This window comes from Platalea leucorodia (genome assembly GCF_965183815.1).
Source record: "Platalea leucorodia genome assembly, chromosome: 21".
Taxonomy (NCBI): domain Eukaryota; kingdom Metazoa; phylum Chordata; class Aves; order Pelecaniformes; family Threskiornithidae; genus Platalea; species Platalea leucorodia.
In genome coordinates this window covers 3,779,803-3,800,669 of record NC_138843.1, presented here as the reverse complement: position 1 = coordinate 3,800,669, position 20,867 = coordinate 3,779,803, and the positions used below count along the sequence as shown (strand labels likewise).

At 52.4% G+C, this 20,867-nt stretch overlaps 2 protein-coding genes across 2 annotated transcripts; both read right to left on the bottom strand.

The window, feature by feature from the left end:
• Nucleotides 1–484: 484 nt before the first annotated feature.
• Nucleotides 485–8,516, bottom strand: TICAM1 (TIR domain containing adaptor molecule 1). The gene is made up of 2 exons (XM_082331300.1): nt 8,451–8,516; nt 485–7,481 (listed from the first exon to the last, which is right to left on the bottom strand). The coding sequence occupies exon 2, from the start codon at nt 7,285–7,287 to the stop codon at nt 5,119–5,121; it is 2,169 nt and encodes a 722-aa protein (XP_082187426.1). The 5' UTR covers nt 7,288–7,481; nt 8,451–8,516; the 3' UTR covers nt 485–5,118.
• LOC309599581 (perilipin-3-like) lies at nt 7,292–19,929 on the bottom strand (the record flags this gene model as incomplete). Its single annotated transcript, XM_082331129.1, has 9 exons — nt 7,292–7,481; nt 10,436–10,893; nt 10,986–11,114; nt 11,302–11,501; nt 11,937–12,867; nt 13,203–13,285; nt 13,922–14,117; nt 14,607–14,683; nt 19,812–19,929. 9 exons carry the CDS (start codon nt 19,927–19,929, stop codon nt 7,292–7,294), a joined length of 2,382 nt encoding a protein of 793 aa, XP_082187255.1.
• Between the last annotated feature and the right edge of the window lie 938 nt (nt 19,930–20,867).

Here is a 20,867-nt window from a genome sequence, read left to right as displayed (position 1 = left end):
TGGGAGAGCAGAACCCTGATAAACAACCATGCACTATATGCTACTGAAGCTTCTCTACTTGTATTTATAAGCCAGCATATCCGTCTGCCTCAATAATCCAATGCTCTCTGCCCCTTCAAGATATTGTAGATCCGCCATTACATTTTTGCAGTGTTAACTATAACATTTATTTATAAAGCAAGGAGGTTTAACTTTTATTGAGATGTAAAGTGCAGAGTTAGTTTAGCTACATTCTATTTTTTTTTTCCCTTTTGGCTGAAACCTGAACTAAACTGCAGGAATGGAATTTGTTAATTTGTGAGCTGATGAGCGCTCTTAACTTTAAATAATAAAACAAAAAATGGCTGCTAGAATGCAAGTGCCTTGGACTTCTTGCTGGTAAGCCTCTATTTTCAGCTTGTTTCCTAGGGCTGGTACACTTGTGGGTATGGAAATACTGGGCATTTGCAATCAACAGATTGATTGTTTCGTTTCATCTGAATTTATTCCTGGGAACAGCTAATCTGTACTGCAACTGCAAACATTTCCCCTGAAAAAGGATAACACTGACCCTGAAGCGACACCTCTCTTTCTATACTTTGCTTTATCTTTTGATGTAAATGAAACTGTGTGAAAGGATGCTGCTCCGTTGCCTCGGATGTTGCCTGCCTTACCTGCAGCTGGGACTTGGGCACAGCAAGCAGGAGGAGGGATGCAGTGTGGCTGTCCTCAGTCTGTGTTTCTCAACCCCAGAGCTGTCAGTGGGAGGTCAAAAGCAGACAGAGGAATTAAAGGTACTGGAGTTAGTTCCACACAAGAATTTGGATTTCAAAAAAATGCTCGGCCTTCCCCAAGGAGGATGGGAGCAGATGGATAAAATATTTGAATGGCTGTCCCTTCATTGATCGCTCCATCCTCAAAAATAATTCTTGATGGTTTGAACGTGTTTCTGCCTTCTCTTTCCTTTGAAAGTGCTAGACACGACATTAAAGCCGTGTCTGCAGTTCTGTGGGGCACGCTTCTCCCATCAAAATACTACTGCTGTGCCGTAAGGGATCTGCAGGTACGTAGGTGAGTGGCTGCCACCGCAGGTGCAGGGAAGCGGATAGCCTCGGGGCCGGGGCCGCGGCCCATCGGTCCTGCCTGCGGTGCTCTCTGGCTGCAGTCCCGTCCGAGAGCTGCTGGGAGGAGAGAGGAGGAGGGAGGTCTGCCGCAGCTGGGGTGGGGAAGCTGCTCTGGAGCCGCGAGCTTGTGATCGGGTAGCTGGGGGATCCAGTCGTGTACAGAAGCCTCAAGGAGGAGAACACCGTGTGTGATAGAAAAGGGCTTTAATTTTTTTCTTTTTTAACACATAAATAATCTGTAATTACATAGTAAGGACCCAGCAATTAAATGTTGATAGTAATTACTGGGTGGGAGCAATCGCTGCGTGAATTTAGGGGTAATTACAATGAACAGTCCTTATTTATTTTAGGCGTGGTCTGGGCTAGCTCCAGTATGTGTGGCAAAACGAGGAGGTGTGGGGAGCAGTGCAACGTTTCAGCGATGATTTTGTTACCTGAGTGATTGTCTTGGACAGAGAGCGGAGGTTTTTTCCCTGGGGTGGCTACAGACCCTCCTGTAGCACACTGCTCTCCAGGAGCCCTTCGGTACACTGCCACGAACAAAACGGCTGCCTTTTATTCCTTTCTTAAAACCTAAGATGTGCTTTTCTCTCTCGAACGCTGGTAATTGTCCCTCTTGACGATAAAGCCTCCCGTACAGGTTTCTTTAGAAATGTGAAAGTGGTGAGAAATGTGCTGGGGTTTTCCTGGAGCCGGTTGCTGGTGCCCTTCTATGGACTTCGGAGCCTCCTAATGCCGTAAGATCAGCGTTTACAAAGAAAGGGGCCTAGAGCATAAAGACAGGGATACCGGGTCAGCATTTCCCAGGTTCCCAGAGAAACTGGGGAAGAACGAGGGGCTCGCAGGCACACGTGGATTCTCCTGGTGAAAACAAGGCCCTGGTGGCAAAGCTCCCTTTGCAGGGTGAGCAACAGCAGACGGCCCCGACAACGTGGGAAGAGCGAACCTGCTGCCGCGGTTAAAACAGGGCTGTGGCTCGTAAGTGGAAGTTGCTCCCAATAACCTTTGAGCCTCGGCCCTGCGCACACTGTAAGCTTCAAAAAAACACCCAACCCTGCAATGTTTTACAGTCTGCTGCCATATCTTCCCTCTCCCTGGTCCAAGCAAGCTTGATGTGACTGTTGAGGTTGTTTACAAGCTAGAGCAGCTTCCAGTTGACTAGGTTTGCATGACGTTTATTTATAGAAAGCAGAAGAGCTGGGGAAGGAGTGATGGATGTGCTTTCTCCCAAGGGGAGGGGCTGTCCTGGTGGCTGCGCAGCCACTGCAGTGTGACAGGAATTGCAGTAACACAACACCTATTTGCACAAAGGTGACGTAGAGGAGAGAAAATAGGGAAAGAGAGGGTATCCAAGCACTTGGAGGGTTCCAGCAGACTCTATAAAGAGTAAATGAGTTAATCCATTGTCACTGGGTCCTTCGAAGTTAAAAGCCAAACTGTTTCAAAGCTGGAAGCCAACAACTGATGGCAGCTTTTAAATAGCAATGCTTTTATGTGGTTCCTGTTCTGGTCAGGACAGAGAGGGCTTTGATTTGTCTGAGCCTGGTGTCTTGTGCTAGTTCTCAGCCAAGGAGGTCCAGGAGGAGCTAAGCCTCCTGGAGGTGGCGGGGAGGGAGGCAGCGAGACCTTCTGTGGCCAGATCCGTGAGAAAGGACCTGTGGCCTCTTAAGAGGAAATTCTGTGGGATTTAAATCCAAAACTGTGATGGCCACTGCGCTGTTGCAGTTTGAGAGTAGGGACACGTCGGCTCTCGGCTCCTACGTCTGGTGGTGCCCGGGAGCTCCAGAGCTTGCACTGAAGTTCGGTCAGCGCCCAGGCTCTCCAGCATCATCCTGCAGACATCCTTGGCCCCTCCCGAGGGGCATAAGCTGCTCAAAAATAGAAAGGCAGCAGTCGCAGCTCTCAGCACGGGGCAGGTGGAGGGGACTGTCCTCCTTTATACTGTTACCTGCTGTCCTCTGGGGAGCCAGGACTAAGGAGGGACTCCCCATTCTGCTCTCTCCTCCGTGCTGGGGAGCCGCATCTCAGCAGTGAGCTTTATTCAGTCGGCTGGTACTTGTTTGGGAGGGCCTGCTTTGTGCGGAACGAGCTTGCGGTAGATTGAGCCAGAGGGGAAGAGTGAGGACGGTCTTTAGCCCGGTGAGCAGAGTGCTCCCCGAGAGGGCATTAATGTCAGCTGAACAGTCTTCTCCAAGGACTTATTGATGTCTTTCTTGTGGAGGTGTTGGTTGTAGGTCTTGGATGCTTCTTAGACAAAGACTGTAATCCAGAATTAGGTGCTGTGAGTGCCCAGCTTGGGTAGTCCCAGGTCCAGGATGGCCTGTGGGAGTCCTGCGCTTTGACTGCCAGACCCTGCTGGCTCCTCTCGCTTTGAAACGCACTGGGACAGCTATTCAGAGCGACATGAGCTCACGCACATCTGCAGAAATACCCGAAACGGGGTCACCTCCCCTGTATCGATCGCGCCGGCCCTCGAGGTCCAGCTTAATGAGGGCTTGGCAGCTCTCGGGCTCCTTCCTGGGGCGAGGAGTAGGGCGAGCGCTGCCTGCGGCTCGCAGAGGCCCCGGCGCGGGGTGAGTTGACTCTAGAGCTGGGTGCTGTTGGCTGGGCTCTGGTCCGCAGAGCGAGGAGTCCCATTTCTAGTCGTCTGGTGGCTTTGGGCTGACCTCTGCTGACAGAGCAGGCAAAGGGCCGCGACAGAAGCCGTCGGAGGAAGAGCGTAGGGTCTGGGGCTTTGCTTCAGCTGCCCTGCTTGTGTTAATAGCTCAGTAGAGATCTGCCTGGTATAGCCCTCACCCAGCTCCTGCAGGACACCTCCCCTCTTCTGGCCTTTCTCCACCCCTTCTGTAACGCTCTGCTCGATGCTTTTGTTTTTCCGTCAAACTTTTTCCTCAAGGGCAATAACGTAAAGAGGTGGAGTAATCTCCGTAGGGAACATCCTCTGTGCAACAGCCAGCCTAACAGGGCCCTGCTCCCACCTCTGACCGTGTACAAGCAGGTAAGAATGGAAGAGCGAACACTCAGCTTCTGCCTCCTCGGACTTTCTCCGCATTTGCCCCCTCTCACTCCACCTTCATTAAGTAATTTTTGTTTCCCAAACACAGCTTTACCGTAAAGATTCTTGTTTAGCCTTCTATCTGGTGTGTAATCTCAGTTCTTTAGCAGTTTTCTTAAACACAAAAATACTTCCCCTCAAGCCATGCCTCCAGGGCCATATGGGAATCTTGTCTTTCACAAACAAAAAACTTCTCTCTCTGTAGTTTCAGAGGGGAACTGGGAAAAGTGATCTTTTGATGTCTCAGCCCAGAGGCCTGCAGCTTCTCGGAAGGCTGCGACGCTGGTTTCCTGCACCTTCCTGGGGCCGATGCGAGAGGCCGGGGGGGAAATGGCGCTGCTGGGGCGCCGCAGCAAGGGGAGCGGGCCGTGCACGCAGAGCCGGCGTCGGCGTGAAAGGCCGAGAGGACACTGTGCAACCCTGAGCAAAGAGGACTGGGAGAAAACGGTGGGACCTCGTGGTGCTTAGCGCCTTGACAGGAGGCCACAGCGACTCCCCAGAGCATCCCCTGAAGATTTTCCCTCAAATGATTTGGTCAGCAGCGGATGAAACAGAACCCCGGTGCGCCATCTCCCAGCCCCCTCCGCCCCAGAGGCAGAGACCTGCAGAACAGTTTTCCTGGTAATCCGCTTTGCTAATTCTACAGGAAAGAACCAGAGAAACACAAATAAATTAATTAAAATTTATTTATAAAACCTTCAGTGGCCTCAGAAAATCAGGAAAAGAGTTTTCTCAGTTACTTGAAAATAAGCACAAGGAGAACAGTTGCAGGAGATTGCAATCCTTTTTGCCCAACAAAAAAGAAGGTAATTTTCTCCTGTGCTCGAAGAAAGTGGCACCTTTTACCCACGGTGAAATAAGAATAGTCCCGATCCCAGCAGAATCACTATAATCTTGGGTTTGAACGTTGTGTGAGCGTCTCTGGCCTTGGCTGACCTGCTGCATCTCTGATCAGGCATTTTACCTGGTTTCTGCCTCGCTGTCCTGCGGCCCCGGCGTGACAGTTTCTACCTGCATCATGTTGTGGTTCCCAATCTGAACCATTCGAGCATGCTGAATGATGAGGGGCGGGATGCTTCCTGGACCTGGCATCACGTAGTGGCCTGGTGGGAGATGAAGTTGGAAAGGAGAGGGACCCATCTGAGCAGGCATGGGGTGGCCAGCGGCGGGAGGTGGGTACGCGGCAGGAGGGACGGTCGAAGCGGGGGGGCACCACTGTCGGGGTGGCTGCTCCAGCAGCTGCGGCCGCGTTGCTGATGGAGGCATCTGGGGAAGGGAGCCGAGGTTCAGAGCAGCGAAGTTCTGCAGGGTTTGATACCGTTCCTGGAGTTTCCTACTCTGCATCAGCTCCCACATGGCTTTCCTCTGGTTGATCCTGCTGGTGGTAAAGGTGTTCTGCACTGTCCTGGAGAACCCAGGAGAGTTCTCATCCAAGGGCATCAGCCCGCCGAGCGTGCTGGGAATCTGACTCCGCTCCAGCGGGTTCTCCTTGGGCACAAAAGGGATGACTGAGTCGCGCTTGGATGGTTTCAGGATGGACTCCATCAGAACGGTGTTTGTCTGAAACATACACAGGTTGCACGGGAAGTTCTTGGTCAGCAGCAGGATGATGAAAGCAGAGTTTTCCATAGCATCCTGGAAGCAAGTCAGATGGCTGCGTCCGGCAATGGAGAAGTCCTCGCAGAGTGTGGCCCCGTTGGGAACCCCCATCTTCTCCAGCAGGTCCTTGACTCGATGGGCAATAATCTCATCTTCACTAGCGTGCAGGACAACAAAAGTGAAGAACTTCCCATCATCTGGCTCTGACGTGGGCACTGATTCTACAGGCTGGAGAGGAGGAGGCCAGGCTGGAGAGGGGGATGCGTGGAGGGGAGGGGGATACGAGAAGCTGGAAGGAACTCCCTGAGGAGGAGGGGGAAGGGTTGAGGAGGAGGAATAGGGAGGAGGAGGAGGGGAAGAGGTTGAAATGGAAGCAGGTGCAGAGTTAGAAGGAATGCCTGCTGGAACCTCGGAGTCCTTCATGGACTTGGGGGCAGGAGCAGTATCCACTGTAGCCCTTGAGGCAGGAAGACCTGTAGGTAATCGCTTTTCATCTCGCTTTTTGTCTGTGTTTTCTTCTGGTGTGCAAGGTTCTGCTGCCACTGTGCTGGAAACATCACTGCTTTCGGCAGGTTCATTCAGAGCACCCAGCGCGGGCAGCTGCGTTTCAGGAATAGGGAGAGCTGGATGACGTGAACTGACCTGCGGAACGTTCTCCGGTCGGGGCACTTGGGCACCGGTGTCCTGCCCGGGATGAGAGCTGGGTCTGCTGTCCCAGCTTGTTTCCTGCGGGCCGTGGCTCTGTCTGTCCCCGTCAGGCTGTCCAGCACCGCTGGTGCTCCCTTCGCACAGCCGGCTGGGCTGGGGGACGCGCTTGTGGGAAGAAGGCGGCTGGGTGTGAAAAACAACTGTCGGCGACGCACTGACCTCAAAGTGACTGGGGAGAGAGGGACTCCCTGAGGAGCACAAGGTCCGTGGGCCTGGAAGGTCTGAGTTGCCTCCAATCTGCACGGGGGAGCTTCTCACCACGTAGGTTGGGTCGGCCGTCTGGAGAAATCTTAGGGCCTCATCAGATCTCAGCGTCTGAAATTTGTCACCTGGGCCTATGCTGACAGCAGAGCCGTGTTCTTCCTGGTCCTCAGCTGGGCTGCTGTTGAGCGTGTCCCCCTGAGCTTCCTTGCTGGCGTTGCAGGCTCTGGTGGCAGCCTGGCAGGCTTTGTCCATGGCTTCGTGGCTGCACAGTTTTTCCTTCTCCAGCACTGAGTAGATCTGTGCCAGAAGCGCCATGGCACCTGCATCCAGCTGGGGAGGCTGCAAATCCTCCCCATCTGCCTGCACTCCTGCAGCGCCCAGTTTGGTCTGGTGGACGTACTGGGCTGCCCGGTTATCTCTCAAGGCATCCAAACAAATTCTTGCATCCGCTTCTTGCCCCAGAGTAAGCAGGACCATGGCTTGCAGTAATTTGCTGCTGGGCCCAAATATCAAGTGCTTCAGTTTATATTTGAGGCTAAGGAGTTTATCTTGTGGGATCTGGGATAGAATATTAAAAACGTCCTCGAAGCTTGGCTGGAGCTCGGCGCTCTGTGCCATCTCATCAGCTGGTGGCCCAGACGACGGACTGAAGCAGCATGGATGGAAATAGCATATTACGGCGCTTGGAGCGAAGGTTTGTTTCCTTGCGGTGCTCTGTGACGCCCCGGTCGCGCTTCCCAGACCGCACGAGCGATAGCTTTTTGCTGCTCAGGGGCTCGTCTCCGAACCGGGCTATCTCCGTCCTGAGGACCCTGCGGGAAGAACACAGGACGACGTTCAGAAATAGCGATGTGGGGAGCTGGGGGGCCCTCGCGAGGCTCGCGGAGCTCCCACGCTCTCCCTCACAGCTCTCGAGTATTTTTGCATCTATTCAGTGCTTGCAGATCTGCCAGCGCTCCATGCAGTATTCCAACTCCATTATTAACCAAAGAGCAAGCTCTTTGCATTCATTTCCCATTAATTACAACTGTATTAAAATAATTGCTGAACTAATAATGTATTTAGGTAAACCCAAGTGTCTGTCTCCTCCCGGCAGCTGGTTCCAGCGGCCTCGCAGGCTCCTTGCCACGGGCAGTCGAGGAATAAAGCGCGTTTAGAGGAAGCCCTTTCAAATTGCTTATGCCAGGAGGGTTGATCTAACCCACGCGCACCCAGCGTCAGGCTGCCTAACGAAACTGCGGACGTCCACACCTAATCCCTGAGCCCTGCCTGAACCCTCGCACTCACCGAAGGTTAGGTCAAACAGCAGGACGTGTCCGGAGCGGGCGGCCGGAGGGCCCACGGCAGCCGGGCAGGGCACGGCTCACAGGCACCGACTGAGCCTGCTGGAAAAGCGTCCCTATTTAAAGGGAGCACCAGCGAATGCCCCAAAATAGCTCTCAAGTGGGGAAAGTTTATAATTTCAAATTGTTTTTTTTTTTCTATCTCACAAAAATCCTCTAATTGCCTAATGAACGAGCTGGAGCCGGACCTGAGGAAGTTGCCGGCCCTTCCCGTGAAACCCTCTGATGCGGTGAAAGGGCGGCGAGGGCCGGGGCGGCGAGGGCAGGCGCCCGGGCGGCCGCGGCCCGGCGCTGCCCTTCCGCCGCTGACTCACCCGCGCCCCGCTCCGCGCCCCGCGTTCTGCCGCCTCCCCCCGCCCGCGCTGCAGCCGGGCCCCGCGGGAACGGCGTCCCCGCTCCTCCGCCTCCCCTCGGCGGGGAGGGAAGGGGCCAGCCTACCTCCGGCCGGTCCTGCTCCGGCCTCCCCGCGGGAGGGCTTGGTGCGGCGGGGCCGGCTCGCCCCGGGCCGGGCGGCGCTTCCCGGCGGGGCCGGGGGCAGGCGGGCGCGGGGCGATCCGGGCTGCGGCGGGCGCGGGGCCGCGGGCAGCGCCCTGCCTCCCTCCCGCCCGCCCCGCCGGAGCCCGCGGGCACAGGAGGAAGCGGCGCGGCCCGGCAGCGGCGGGGCGGAGCGGAGCGGGGCACGGCCGGGGCGGAGCGGGGCCGGGCCGGGGCCGGGGCCGGGGGGGGCCCGGCCCGCAGCGGTACGCGGGTGTCCGTGGCCGGAGCGTCTCGGCCCGGGGGCGCTGCCAGCTCCGTCCCCGTGGGAAGGCTCCCGCTCCCCGGTACGGGCCCGGGGCCCTCCCGGCAGAGGAGGCCCCGGCCCCTGGTACCTGGTGTCCTCCACATGAGCACCTGAAGGCGCTGAAGCCGAGCTGGTGAGGGCAGACTCGGCCTAGGAACCGACGCCTCCCTCTGGGGGGGGGGCTGTTGGCTTTACCCCCGTGCGGGGTACGGAGCGGGGCAGAGCCGGGGGCAGGGTGGAGCTGGAGTGGAACTGATGCAGCTCAGCCTCGGGGCACAGCCTTAGCTCTTGGGTATTTTGGTATTTGGTCTTAGGGACCAAATGCCGAAGACGCTTTTCTACAGAAGAGTGAGGCAGAACACGGGACCTGCTAAAATCATTGGTTTTTCTTCCTCCAGCAAGATCAGGGAAAATGCAAGTTGCCCAGAGAAATGATGTGTTAAATACAAGCTGCTTACCAACTCAGGCTAAAGGGACAACATAAGGTTGCAGCTTTAGATACACATAGGAGACAGGTATTCCTTTGAACGCAGGTCACGCTTTATTCTGAAGTCTGCTTGCCGTTATTCCAGCCTTAGCACAGGGACCATGCCAGGACAGAAGTTACCAAAATAAGTTACATTAGGAATGACTACAAAGCGCTGTTTGCCAGGAAAATAACCAGCACCTCTCTCTCTCTCCCCTATTTTAACAACAGGGCATCCTGTCACCCTGGCAGAGTGACTCCTGGCAAAAGCTGCCTCCTTTGCCGGCTTCTTAATGGCGGCAAGAGGTTTCATGCATGGAGTTACACACCAACAGATAAGCCCTGAAGTCATTTATATGACTAGGAAAGATAATCCCACTGCAAATTGGCATGCTTAAAAGAAAATCCCAACCTTGCTAAGTGTTTCTCTGTGAAAGTAAAAGTGTTTGGCTGATCCATAAAGAGAAATCTCTTTTTGAGAAGCAGCCTCTTGCCCCCAGCTGTTCCTGGTCTGCTGCAGGGCTGAGCCTCTCCGGAACCACAACAGGAAGAGAGGAAGTTCTGTCTGTAACACATATTTTTAAATTGGTAGAAGGAGGGAAACGGTATCAAAGGCCAAGTGCATCATCCTCTCAAGATCTGTGCAGCTGGGATGAATTAAAAACAAATCCAACATTAAAAATAAGTTGAGACCACTTCTTCTCTCCCACAACTCTTCTCAGCAAGAATTAGACGTTCACGCATACAGCTGGGCTGACTTAGAAAGCTGAAATACAGATCCCCATCTTCCCTTTCAGTGCAGCAGCATGACTTAAAAGACAGTAAATCAAGATACGGAATCACCCCACCTTGGTTAGCAAGTCTCCTTGCAAACTACATCTTACTGTAAACTCAGTCTGGGACGGTGAGCGAGCAGGAGGCACTCTTAGCACGACTGGCAGCTGGACACGCGATTAAAAGAGAAAGCGCTGTTCTAGCCAGGGAGGCCTGGCCAGAAGAGCGGGACTTTTTCAGAGATCTTCCCCTGGTGCACTGGTTTTTCTCTCCTCTGCACTGGTTTTTTTCTCCTCTGCCCTGGTTTTTTTCTCCTCTGCCCTGGTTTTTTTCTCCTCTGCAGCCAGTGCCATCTCTGCATCTTTCTCTGCCTTCTCTTCCAGCTTCTCTAGTGCTTCACACCCTTCCCCTGGAATCCCGTTTGCTCCCTTTGGTTCTTCGGGTGTCTTAGCCACCTCCTTTGATGGTGTAGTCTTTTCCAACATGGGTGATTTTATATCAGTCACCTTATCTTTCTTCTTCTGCTTTCTGCTATCCTGTGACACGTTAGCTATCGCCCTGAAGGGACCCACAAGCCAGTTCAGCGGGGTGTTCTGAGTTACGTACTCAAGCAGGTCATCTAGGGACCTTTGGGCTTCTGCCACACGGACCTGGCTCTGGGTCAGGGTGGTGCTGGAGAGGTCCTGGAAAGACGTAGCACTGGAAAAAGAGCTGTGGAGCTTGTGGATATTTCGAGTGGCCTGATACACAGCTTCTTGGATGTTGCTGGGGAGGCCTTGGATGCTGGCTTTCAGGTTCTCATAAACAGGTTGTAGCTGCTGGGTGATGATATGCAGCATAGCTAGAGTCCGTGACTCTACCTGCTGGGAGAGAGATATAGCTCAGTTACCAGAGCAGATGAGATGTACACCATCCACCAGAGGCCCGATTAAACACGCCCTTCTAGGGATACCTCTGGATGGGAGGCGGTTTTAACTTGGTTTCCTTTGGGTTGGGTCAGGCTCCAGTCCACCCACAGCTGATGGAGCTTCTCCTGCCCATCCAGAGGCTTCTGGCCAACCTCTTGTTTCACAGATTCAATCTGATGGGAAAAATGAAAGGAAGAGCTGTATTGCAAGCACACACAATCAGAGAAGCATGAGTGCTTCCCTCCCAGGGAGGGATCCAAGATGCAATGCAGCTGGTGCAGGATGGAGGAAGAGCTTCCATCTGGATAGCAGGGCAGGAAGACTACAGACAGGAGGAAAAAGGAAAAAGCATGGTTGTACCAGTTTTATTGCCTGCTGTAGTCGTGAGAGAGTATCCTGGGTGCTTTGCTTAACGCGCTGCAGTTTGTTCAGGGAGTGCTGGTAGGCTCGGTGGCGGACTTTGTTAGAGAGGGAACCCAGACGCACAAAGTAACTCCGTTGCTGTTTCTGCTCCTCCACAGAAGCCATACCAAATCCCTCCATGGCAGTGGCCAGTTCACCTGGAGGAAACAAGAACAGAGATGCAGCTGTGCTCCACTCCCCAAGCTGTAAGTGAGGGGAAGAGGTAAGATCACCCATTGGAAAACATGAAGGCTGAAGCTTGCTGTGTAACTAGTAGAGGTTTGTAGTTGCTCAGATGGTAAAGGTAGGCTAGTCCCTGCTCAACGTGTTCTCTTCAGCTAAGCAGACTTGACAGATAGGTTGAACCATGCACCCACGTGTTTATTTGCCTTGATGCTGACAGGCAACGACCAGCTAGAAAATGCTTGAACTCTGTCCCATACCATGTGGCAAGTCAGCGTTAACAGAGAGCCAACTTGGTGACATTCAGAGCTACCTGTCTACTTTGGAAGATGTGTTTTGCAGCGTCAGGTGCTCTCTAGTCACGTGGGAAAGGATTTGCATTTACAATCGCCAGCTAAGCATTTTCTCACCTAGTTCTTCCTCTGTCATCGGGAGGTAGTGATCCACCAGATCTTCTGATATACCCAGGACAGATTCCACACCGCCTGCCACTGCTTGGCTCACTGCCTTGGCTTTGCTTATGCTGTTGGTGACCACTGAATTAGTTATCTCCACACCCTCCTGGATAGCCTCTCTGCTCTGCTCCAGGGCTGTATTTATTTTGCTAGCTATGGTGCCATATGCAGCATCCAGAGCTGTATTGACTGTAGAAGTGACCACTGATTTGGTCTTCTCAACACCATCCTGAACAGCCCCTTTGGTTAGGTCCACTGCTTCAGTCACTGTGTTGGTGACGAGATCCTTGGCACCCTGGGCAGCCTCTACAGCAGCAGTAATCGTAGAAGCAACTGCAGACTTGGTCAGTCCAACACTGTCCTCCACCATGTGTTTAGTGAGGTCCACGGCTTCGGTCACCTTGTTCGTCACAAGCTCCTTGGCACCTTGGGCAGCCTCCACAGCGTTGACAATAGTAGAGGCAACTGCAGATTTGGTCAGTCCAATGCTGTCCTCCACAATGTGTTTACTGAGGTCCACGGCTTCGGTCACCTTGTTCGTCACAAGCTCCTTGGCACCCTGGGCAGCCTCCACAGCGTTGACAATAGTAGAAGCAACTGCAGACTTGGTCAGTCCAACGCTGTCCTCCACCATGTGTTTAGTGAGGTCTACTGCTTCTGTCACCTTGTTTGTCACAAGGTCCTTGGCACCCTGGGCAGCCTCCACAGCACTGTTGACGGTGGAGGTGACCATTGACCGAGTCAGCTTGACACTGTCCCCAACAACATTTTTAGTGAGGTCCACAGCTTCAGTCACTTTATCAGCCATTGCTTCTTTTGCCTCACAGGCAGCATCCATAGCAGACATCACTTTGGTAGAAACCAGCTGCTTGGTGTCCGAGATTACCTACAACAGGGAGAGGCAGAGAAAGAGACTTTTTTTTTCCTGAGATAGGTTTTCCCTCCCTGAAGCTTTTCCTTACAGCTAAATCATGCTTGCAGTCTTGTGGGAGAGCTGGGGAAGTCGGTACACCTGTATTTACATGGACATCTTCACTTCCACATGCTGAAGGCATCTCTCCAGCTTTCATCAGCTAGCAGTGCCTCCTCTAGCCCGTACCAGGACTGACCTGACAAAGCAGTGCTGCTGAAGTTTATTTCCCCATATTCTTCTGTACCCATAACAGTTCCATCAAGCAGGAGATCAAGTCATGGCTTCCCCAGGAAAAGCCTTTACCTTACCTTATCTGCTGGCTGTTGAAGAAAAGGCAAGTTCTCCTCCAGCTGATCCAGTCCTTTACAGGCGTATTCATTTACAAGTGCAACTAGACAAGACAACAGGTACCAGTTTATTCTTCAATTTGGAGAGGGGTTTTTGACCCTACAGTGTCCAATTCAGGACACACTCATGAAAGCAAGCCAAAAAAAAATTACTGCTCTGGAATGGTGCGCGTGTGTGGGTGCCTTGTTAAAAAGTGAACGGACCCTACAATTTGGCTGGTTCAAATAGTCTCCATTTTGCCTTCCCAGCTTTCTAGCTATTGGCAGCACATCGCTCCAACTGGAATGTAATACTTGCCCCTGGTGCATAGAGCGATCGGTTTAAAGGGTTGAAAAGTGTTGGGATGAGACAGACTGAGCTATATCCAGGACGGACACTGCTGCTGCCAGTTGGGACGCTCATAACTTGGAGCGATAGAGAAAAAGCAGGGAGTTTTTGCTTAGTGACTTAAAGAAACCACAGGCAAGAGGCCAAACTTTGTTCCTGCTAGTAACAGTTTCATGTCCATGAAATTCAGTGGCTTCATTGAGCCGCTGGGAGCTGCTGAGTGGAAGACTCAGTGCTCCAATTAGCTAGAACAACGTGCTGTAGGTGATGGATATCACCCAACAGGCACATGAAACTCCCCTCCCCACCTATTTCTCTGCGTAGAAAGGGTCACTCCAGCCTCTTCACTTACTTTGTGGCTCAAGTTGGTTCAGGATGGGCTGTGCCCCACCAACCACGCTACCTACTGCGACAGCAGCCACAGTCTCGGCCATGTTGCAGACACCGCTGAGGTAAGGATGCGTCTCCTTGGTGTAGTTGTAGGCAGATGAGACCAGGTTGAATGCGGAGTTGAGCAAGGGCAAGCTGGTTACCCGATTAACAGCGCTCTAAAACCCAAGAGAAATAAGTGACGTTAGAGGCCCAGCCTCAAGCTGGTGAGTGAATACAAGCCTTGTGTCTATCCAGAAAGGTCCTAAGGGGACCTCCAGTCCATCTCCTCACCCTTCTTAAAGTCAGAGTTGACGGGACTCATCCAAAGACGGCTAGCAAGTCAGCGACAAGCCAGGATTGAAAGTTCGAGCTCTGGGCTCATCGATTCTGAGTCACACTGGGTTTCAGCACCAAACCCAGATGTGGAAATAGGACCTATAACAGCTCATGTTTCAGAATTACTTGCATTACTTGAGCGAGCCCTGAAGTTCTCTTGAGCAAAAAAAAGTTAGCTTCTGTATCAATTGAGTTTAGATTTAGCCACAGCTTCATATGGTTAATCTTTCTGCTACTCCCAGCCTGGTTTTGAGGTGCTGACAGAAGTTAGTTTACCAGCAGGTAGTTTACCTGTTGCGTGTTAGAGTACTGGCTGCCCTGGCACCTACCGCTTGCTGCTGTTCCTCAGCCTTCAGCAGATCTTTTTTTGTGGTCTTTTCTGATGCCATACTGAATTCAACTGCAGCTGAAAGGAAAAACAAGAGTATAACAGCATGAGTACAACTTAATTTCCTCCAGTGAATTAAAGTCTTAGCAAAACTGGTGAAAAGCAGAGGGCAAAGTTGGGATGCATCATTCCGCGTGTCCTAGGAACATCAGTGTGGCATCACTAATCTTTCTTGCAAGGGTGTGAAGATATTTGAGAGGCTCCATGATTTATGATGTGCAAATATTTATGTAGGACAAAGACTATACTCAGTCACCTCCCTCAATCCCCAAACAGCCAAATACTTTAAACTAACCAACCATCCTACTTATTTCATTGCTGATAACATTTGACTGGCTTCAAAATTGCAGGTTAGAAGTAGGCGATAACTCTCTCATCTGTTGTGCATTTTCTCTGCTAGAGATGCTTCTGCTTCACCTTCCCACTGCACGGGCCCTTTGCTGGCCCAGGACTGGAACGCTGGAAGGACTGACGCACCCTGCAGAAGCGGGGTAATGGTGGGAATCACTGAACGCTGTCTCACTGGATCATGGCGGATTACTGTCCTTCTGACAAGCCCTGCTGAAATGCAGCTGCAGGAGGTCTTGTTAGGACAGTAGTATAAGTAATTTTTTAGTTTTAATTTTCAAAATGTGGCAAGCTCCAACAGTTTCATAGTGGAGTTTAAAACCAGAAATATTTATTTTGAAAAGAGAGTGTCTGAACTTGCTTAATACCCTTTAAGGGGGAAAAGCCCGCAGATTTCCCCCACTTTGTCTGAAGTAGAGATGGGTTTTACAATGGATTAATCCATTTTCCTCTTTGGGAGGGAAAAAGAAAAAAAAGAGATACTGGCAGGACTTCAGCTCCCCTCCAGCAGAGTGTCAGGGCCAGACTCAACAGAGATGCTGAAACAGCAATAGGCATATTTTACCTTCTTAAAAAGCGTTCAGTGTTCATAGCGCCTTTCCTCTGAAGGCTCATTCTGGAGTATCCTTTGCAAAGGACATCGAGATGAGAGTCATTTTAGAGTAGTCCCACTATGCCTGTGTTCATCGCGGGGAACTTTTATCAACTTCCCCGCCGCTGCCAACTCCAGCAACACCAGCACTCTCACAGCTCTGGGAAGGATATGAAAATCCCTCAAAGAGCCAGCCAGGTTTCGCAGCTGCAGCATTCAGGCTGGCTACCTTGAAACTTGCATTCCCATCCTGCTGACCGAATCTCTCCTCGCTTCCTGTGAAACCAAGTCTCAGCCGTATTCTCGTTACACAATGGGATTAATGAAGTTCAAGTATAAGAGTTATGCAATATCTTGAACATGTATTGACTTCCCTAGCCTAGACCTAGGTTGGTATCTGGACACTCCAGTGTTGTGCGATAAATCCAGGATTACTTCCCAGCCTTAGTCAGGCCCAGCAGGGACTTCAGCGTGTTTGTTCTTCAGTGCAGCATCCGCTTTTCTCTCCCTTGCCAGTCAGTGCCTATTCTTACGATTGCTGTGGCATTTTCCAATAGAAAACCCCCAAACCAAAATTCCTCACAAACTGGATTCCCAAGGCAGGCACTGCTCCAGGCTCACTGGCAGACTCTGCCCCAAAAAACTTGCCATCTGATTTGTGACAGAGACCATTGTCTGGTTTCTTGTGTTCTCTGACTTGTGTAAGGTTTTTATTTTGCTGTGGAAATAGGAACAGAGAGCTGGGGAAGAAGCAGTGGAACAAGCATTTGTTAGCCCTGGACTAACTATGGATCGAGCTAGGAGGTAACTTGGCAGGATGGCAAATTATTAACTGTATTAACTGTGCGATTAGTCGGCATTTTAGTAAGATTCAAGCAAGGCAGGGATGCAGAGTGCTACATGTCTACAGCAAAAGTTGGGACCTCCAGCCTCTCAAAAAGCCCAGAGCCAGCGCTCCTCTGCACATTCCTGGTAACCACCCTGCCCAGGGGGCTGCCTAATGTAACAGCGCAGCAAAAACACAGCTTGAACTTTGTCAGCCTGGGAGAGCTTCTGGAAAACTGCTCCAAACAAAAGCGGGGCTTGAACATGAAGCCTCAGTCCCAAAGTCCACAGGGTTTGCTCAGTTAGTGGTTATTCTTCTCGCACTGCTTTAGGACAAGTTTGGGTTTTTTTTGTTGTTTGGTTTTGTTTTTTTTTTGAAGCCAAGTAGGCTGAATGAGTCCACAGCCCTGTCACAGGGCAAAGCACAACTATTTCAACACCATTACAAACAACCTCTTTGCTCAGTTGTTTTACTTCTGGATAGGTGGGAAAAACCTCAAACTGCAGAGTGTCTTAGCGGCGTTGGTATCGGGGTTAGCACACAGACGCTGCAGCAAAAAAAGAGAGGACTCTAGTTGCTGGCAAAGTCAGGAGTAACTCCTTGGCTGATGTGAAAACTAGTACAAGGTTAGAATCAACGTCTGAAGTCCTAGGAGCCCATCGTAATTATGGATGCGGCTGTGTCGGTGGCAATCCTTGCAGCACAGTCATGTTAGGACATGGCTTGCTCTCCTCTGTGTAGGAGGAATCGGGGTGTGTTGCAACACCAGTATTTGTGGTGTGGCAAGTCTTTAGGAGCCCACAGCAGGGTTTTATTTTCTCTTTCTAGTCTCTCCCCTGCAAAAGTGCTGAGCAGACCTTGTTTTACTTCAGAGACTGCAGGAAAGCACATCACTTAGCAACTCTGTGTCAGTTGTTTCAGAATCCTTTGGAGAAAGGCACAGCTTCAAGCCAGGGTAGTTGCAAGTTGGAGTCCCAGCAGGCAGACCCCATGCATGGGAATCACCAGGCAGAAGATCAGAAACAGCATCACCATTTGCTTTGCATGAAAGTGATGATCTGATGATTTCACACCATTGCTACATCAGAAATACTAGGTCACTGCTGGAGAAAGTTCTTGAAACAGGTGGTTTCAGAAAGATGAAACTCTTCAGTGCACGTTTCTAGCGTGGCACAATCGCTTAACTGCTGATCGTTGCCCAATTTGGCACAAGTCTGGACTCGGTGAAGGGCAACGGCACCAGAACTGCCAAGCTGCTCTCCGTTTTCCCTGCCTCGGTCAGACTGTCACAGCCAGTGCAACACCCTAGCCTGGCAGAAGAGCGAGTACTGTCCTGCTGGGGTAAGCACCTCCCTTGATTTCTGTCGCTCTGACAGGGACCAGCATACATAAAAGTAGTTCTTTAACTTGTGTAAGGTTTTTATTTTTCCTGTGGAAGGAAGCTCTGCCCCACGAAGACAGCCTGCTGTTATGTTGTCCTGCAGACAGAGAGGCAGGATCTTGTTGTTCAGGAAGCGTTTCTCCCCTCCAAACGTGCTTTGCCTTGGGAAGACAGATTGAGCCATAGCTAGCGTGCCTGGTTCGATAGCTTAACTGGCAATTCCTTAATGACCATTTAGGAAAACAAAGCTAAATTTAGTGCTTTAGATATGAGCAGAGAGGGCTAATCAGGGCAGAGGTATTAATTTGTGGTTAAAGCACTTATTTACATTCTTTTCGAGATTTGCCACCGATACCCCAGTTACCATAAACAGAACTGGGTCACAGGATGCCTGCTGCAGTGGGGAATGGCGCTGCCCGCAACCGAGGGAGTCGTTTGCAAATGCTCCGAGGGCAGAGTTAGTTTTGGGAGGAGGATCAGATGATTTTCAGCTTTGACCTTAGGACATTAGTTTCAAAATTGCTGGCAGAGGTGCCCATCTAACCTTTCTGGAGAAGCCATCAGCACTGTCCTTGGGACAGTGAGCGTATACGCTATCCAAGCTACTAGAATTTGGAGATGTTTTAGGAAAGAGGGGAGGGAGTTTAATTAAAACAGCTTCTCAGCTTTCAAGTGCTTTCCATTTACCAATTTTGCTGTGAGGACAGACCTCGCAGTTTCAGACAGAAGCTGTAACTTGCAGAGCAAGCAGCGTGCTGCAGCGTCTTTAACGCATGTTTTCGTCTGGAAGTTTCAGCAGAACCAGCTTTAGTAATTGAAGTCCTTCCCAGCCGTACAGTTTCAGGTAGTCACAACCACATTTAAGAACCCTGTTAGTCTTGAGAAACACAAAGCTAGTTTGCCAAGCGCTCCCTCCAGCAAGCTGGCAGAGCCGTGCATGGCTGCAGCCTCCATCTGCAGAGACACGGTGCTCTTGAGCAAGAGAGAAGTTACCTTGTCACTCAAGCCACCCCCTTCGTTAACGCTATTATCATGCCTACACCAAATGATCATGTGAAATAGCTACAGGCAGGTCTGGCCGCACTGTCAACAGGAAGGGAATGCCCAGCTGATCCAGGCACGTACCGCTGCCCCCAGCGTCAACGCAAGTCGGCGGTGATGCCCGGGGTGCACATCACGCGCTGTCCCTGCGTGGCTGGGTGGGAGAGCCACCTCCTGTGGACCCCCTCAGGCACCTTTGATCTTCTTCAGGCAGTAAGATGAAAAGAGCTTTCAGACCCAAAGCTGCTCAGTCACAAATCGGAGACCCGTAGTGTTACCAAGTCATCATCTCAGGGCTGGGAAGAAACCTTTAGGGAGGGATTTGAAGGCTTTCAGCTCTCCCCAAGGCACAGCAGATGCAGCATGACACCATAAGGTGTCACCTTTGGCCTCAGAAAGCCAAGACACCCCCACCCACAGATGGGGAAAAGCAGCAGAGAGGCAGCACACAGCTCTGTGCTTTCCCAGGGAGCTGGAGAAGCCCCATGGGCACAGCTGGGGGAACACAGCCCCTCAGCAGGTACATTTTAGCCTCAGGGCTCCCCAGGACCAGGAGCCAAGGGCTCCAAGGATGGAGCCAGCTCCGAGCCCAGCCTCTACCCTCCATCCCTGGGAGGGCTGCAAAGAGCCACCCGAGGCAAGGGGCAGCCTCCGGCCCCAAGCCAAGCCACAAACGCCTCCCCCCAGCCCTGCCTTACCTGGCTCCTCTGCTCCCCAGCACTGACAAGACACAGGGTGCTGGGCCGCGCCCCGCATAAATACCCCAGAGGCCTGATGAGCAGCTGAGGGAGCCAATTGGGACGCTGCAGGTGCTGGGCTGGCCAATGGGGAGAGGGAGGGGTGGGAGGCGCGTGTGGGGCGGGGTGAGGGAGGCAGGTGAGGGGCTTGGGGATCCCTCGGGGACCCGACGGCCATGGGGTGGGGGTGCTGCTCTTTGTCCCCCCCAGGAGGGACGTACCTGCCGGGGCACCTCGGCGGGCCCTCTCGGAGGGCGTCCATCCCCCAGCGCTTTGGCCTCGGGGCCACGCCGTGCCTTGCTCCCCAGCAGCTGTGGACAGGGACGCACCCCCCGGCATGGCGGGGTGCTGAGGGACACAGGCGCTGGAAGTCTATGGGGATCTGCCCCGTGCTTGCGAAATGGGCTCAGCCCATCAGCCTGCAGGCACCGCTCCTGTTCCCATGCCCTTGCATGCCTAAATCTCTGAGCCGGGCGATCCTGCTTGCCACCACGTTGGCCCAAATGCACTGCCTTGCTTCTGGGAGCCAAGAAGGGCCTGGCCAAAGACTGAGCCATTCCTGCAAACTCTGTAGCAAAGCCCCGCTCACGAAGGTATGTCTGTGCTACTAGGGACGCGGATGCAAGCGCAGGCCTTGCCCGCCGTCCGCGGTGTGGCTGTGAAACCCATCCTCAGCCTGGGTTTAGCCGTAGCACTGGAGCTGGTTGGAAGGAGGGTGCTGGGGCAGGAGTTCGGCCCCTGTTCCCCAGGGCAGGGGACCTGTTCCCCACGTGGGCACGTGCAGGGTCAGCCAGCGCCAGCAGCCCGCTTGCGCTCGGCTTTTTCCAAAGAGCAGCTGCGTTAGCAGCCCGTAGCGCAGTTGGAAAGTCCGTGCATGGGTGGTGGGGCTCAGCACGCTTACGCCTGCTCTTGGGCTGCTCCTTGCATGGCATCGCAGACGTTGTCAAGAAGCCCCAGAGAAGCAGGACGTGGGGTCTGTGATGTGAAAACATCACTCAGCCCTGATGTTTTCTTGGCAAATCTCTCCTACCCTGCAGCATGGGTGCTGTAACTACCCGAGGAGTAAGACATGTTCTCCCGCTCTCAGCCCTTGCCTGGCTACAGCAAATACGTGATGGTGAAACGTGCTGCTTCTCAAGTTTTCCGTGATTTTCAAGACAAGGGTTGCCTTTTATTGTTATACTTGCAGAGGACCCAGCAATGCAGGACTCAGCCTGGCTGGGGGAAGTTTGGGCTCTTTAATAGCAATAACAAGTAACGAAAATTTTAGTTAATGC

Bases quoted from the DNA above. Each gene is read 5' to 3' on its own strand.
- TICAM1 (XM_082331300.1), bottom strand. From the start codon at position 7,287: ATGGCACAGAGCGCCGAGCTCCAGCCAAGCTTCGAGGACGTTTTTAAT.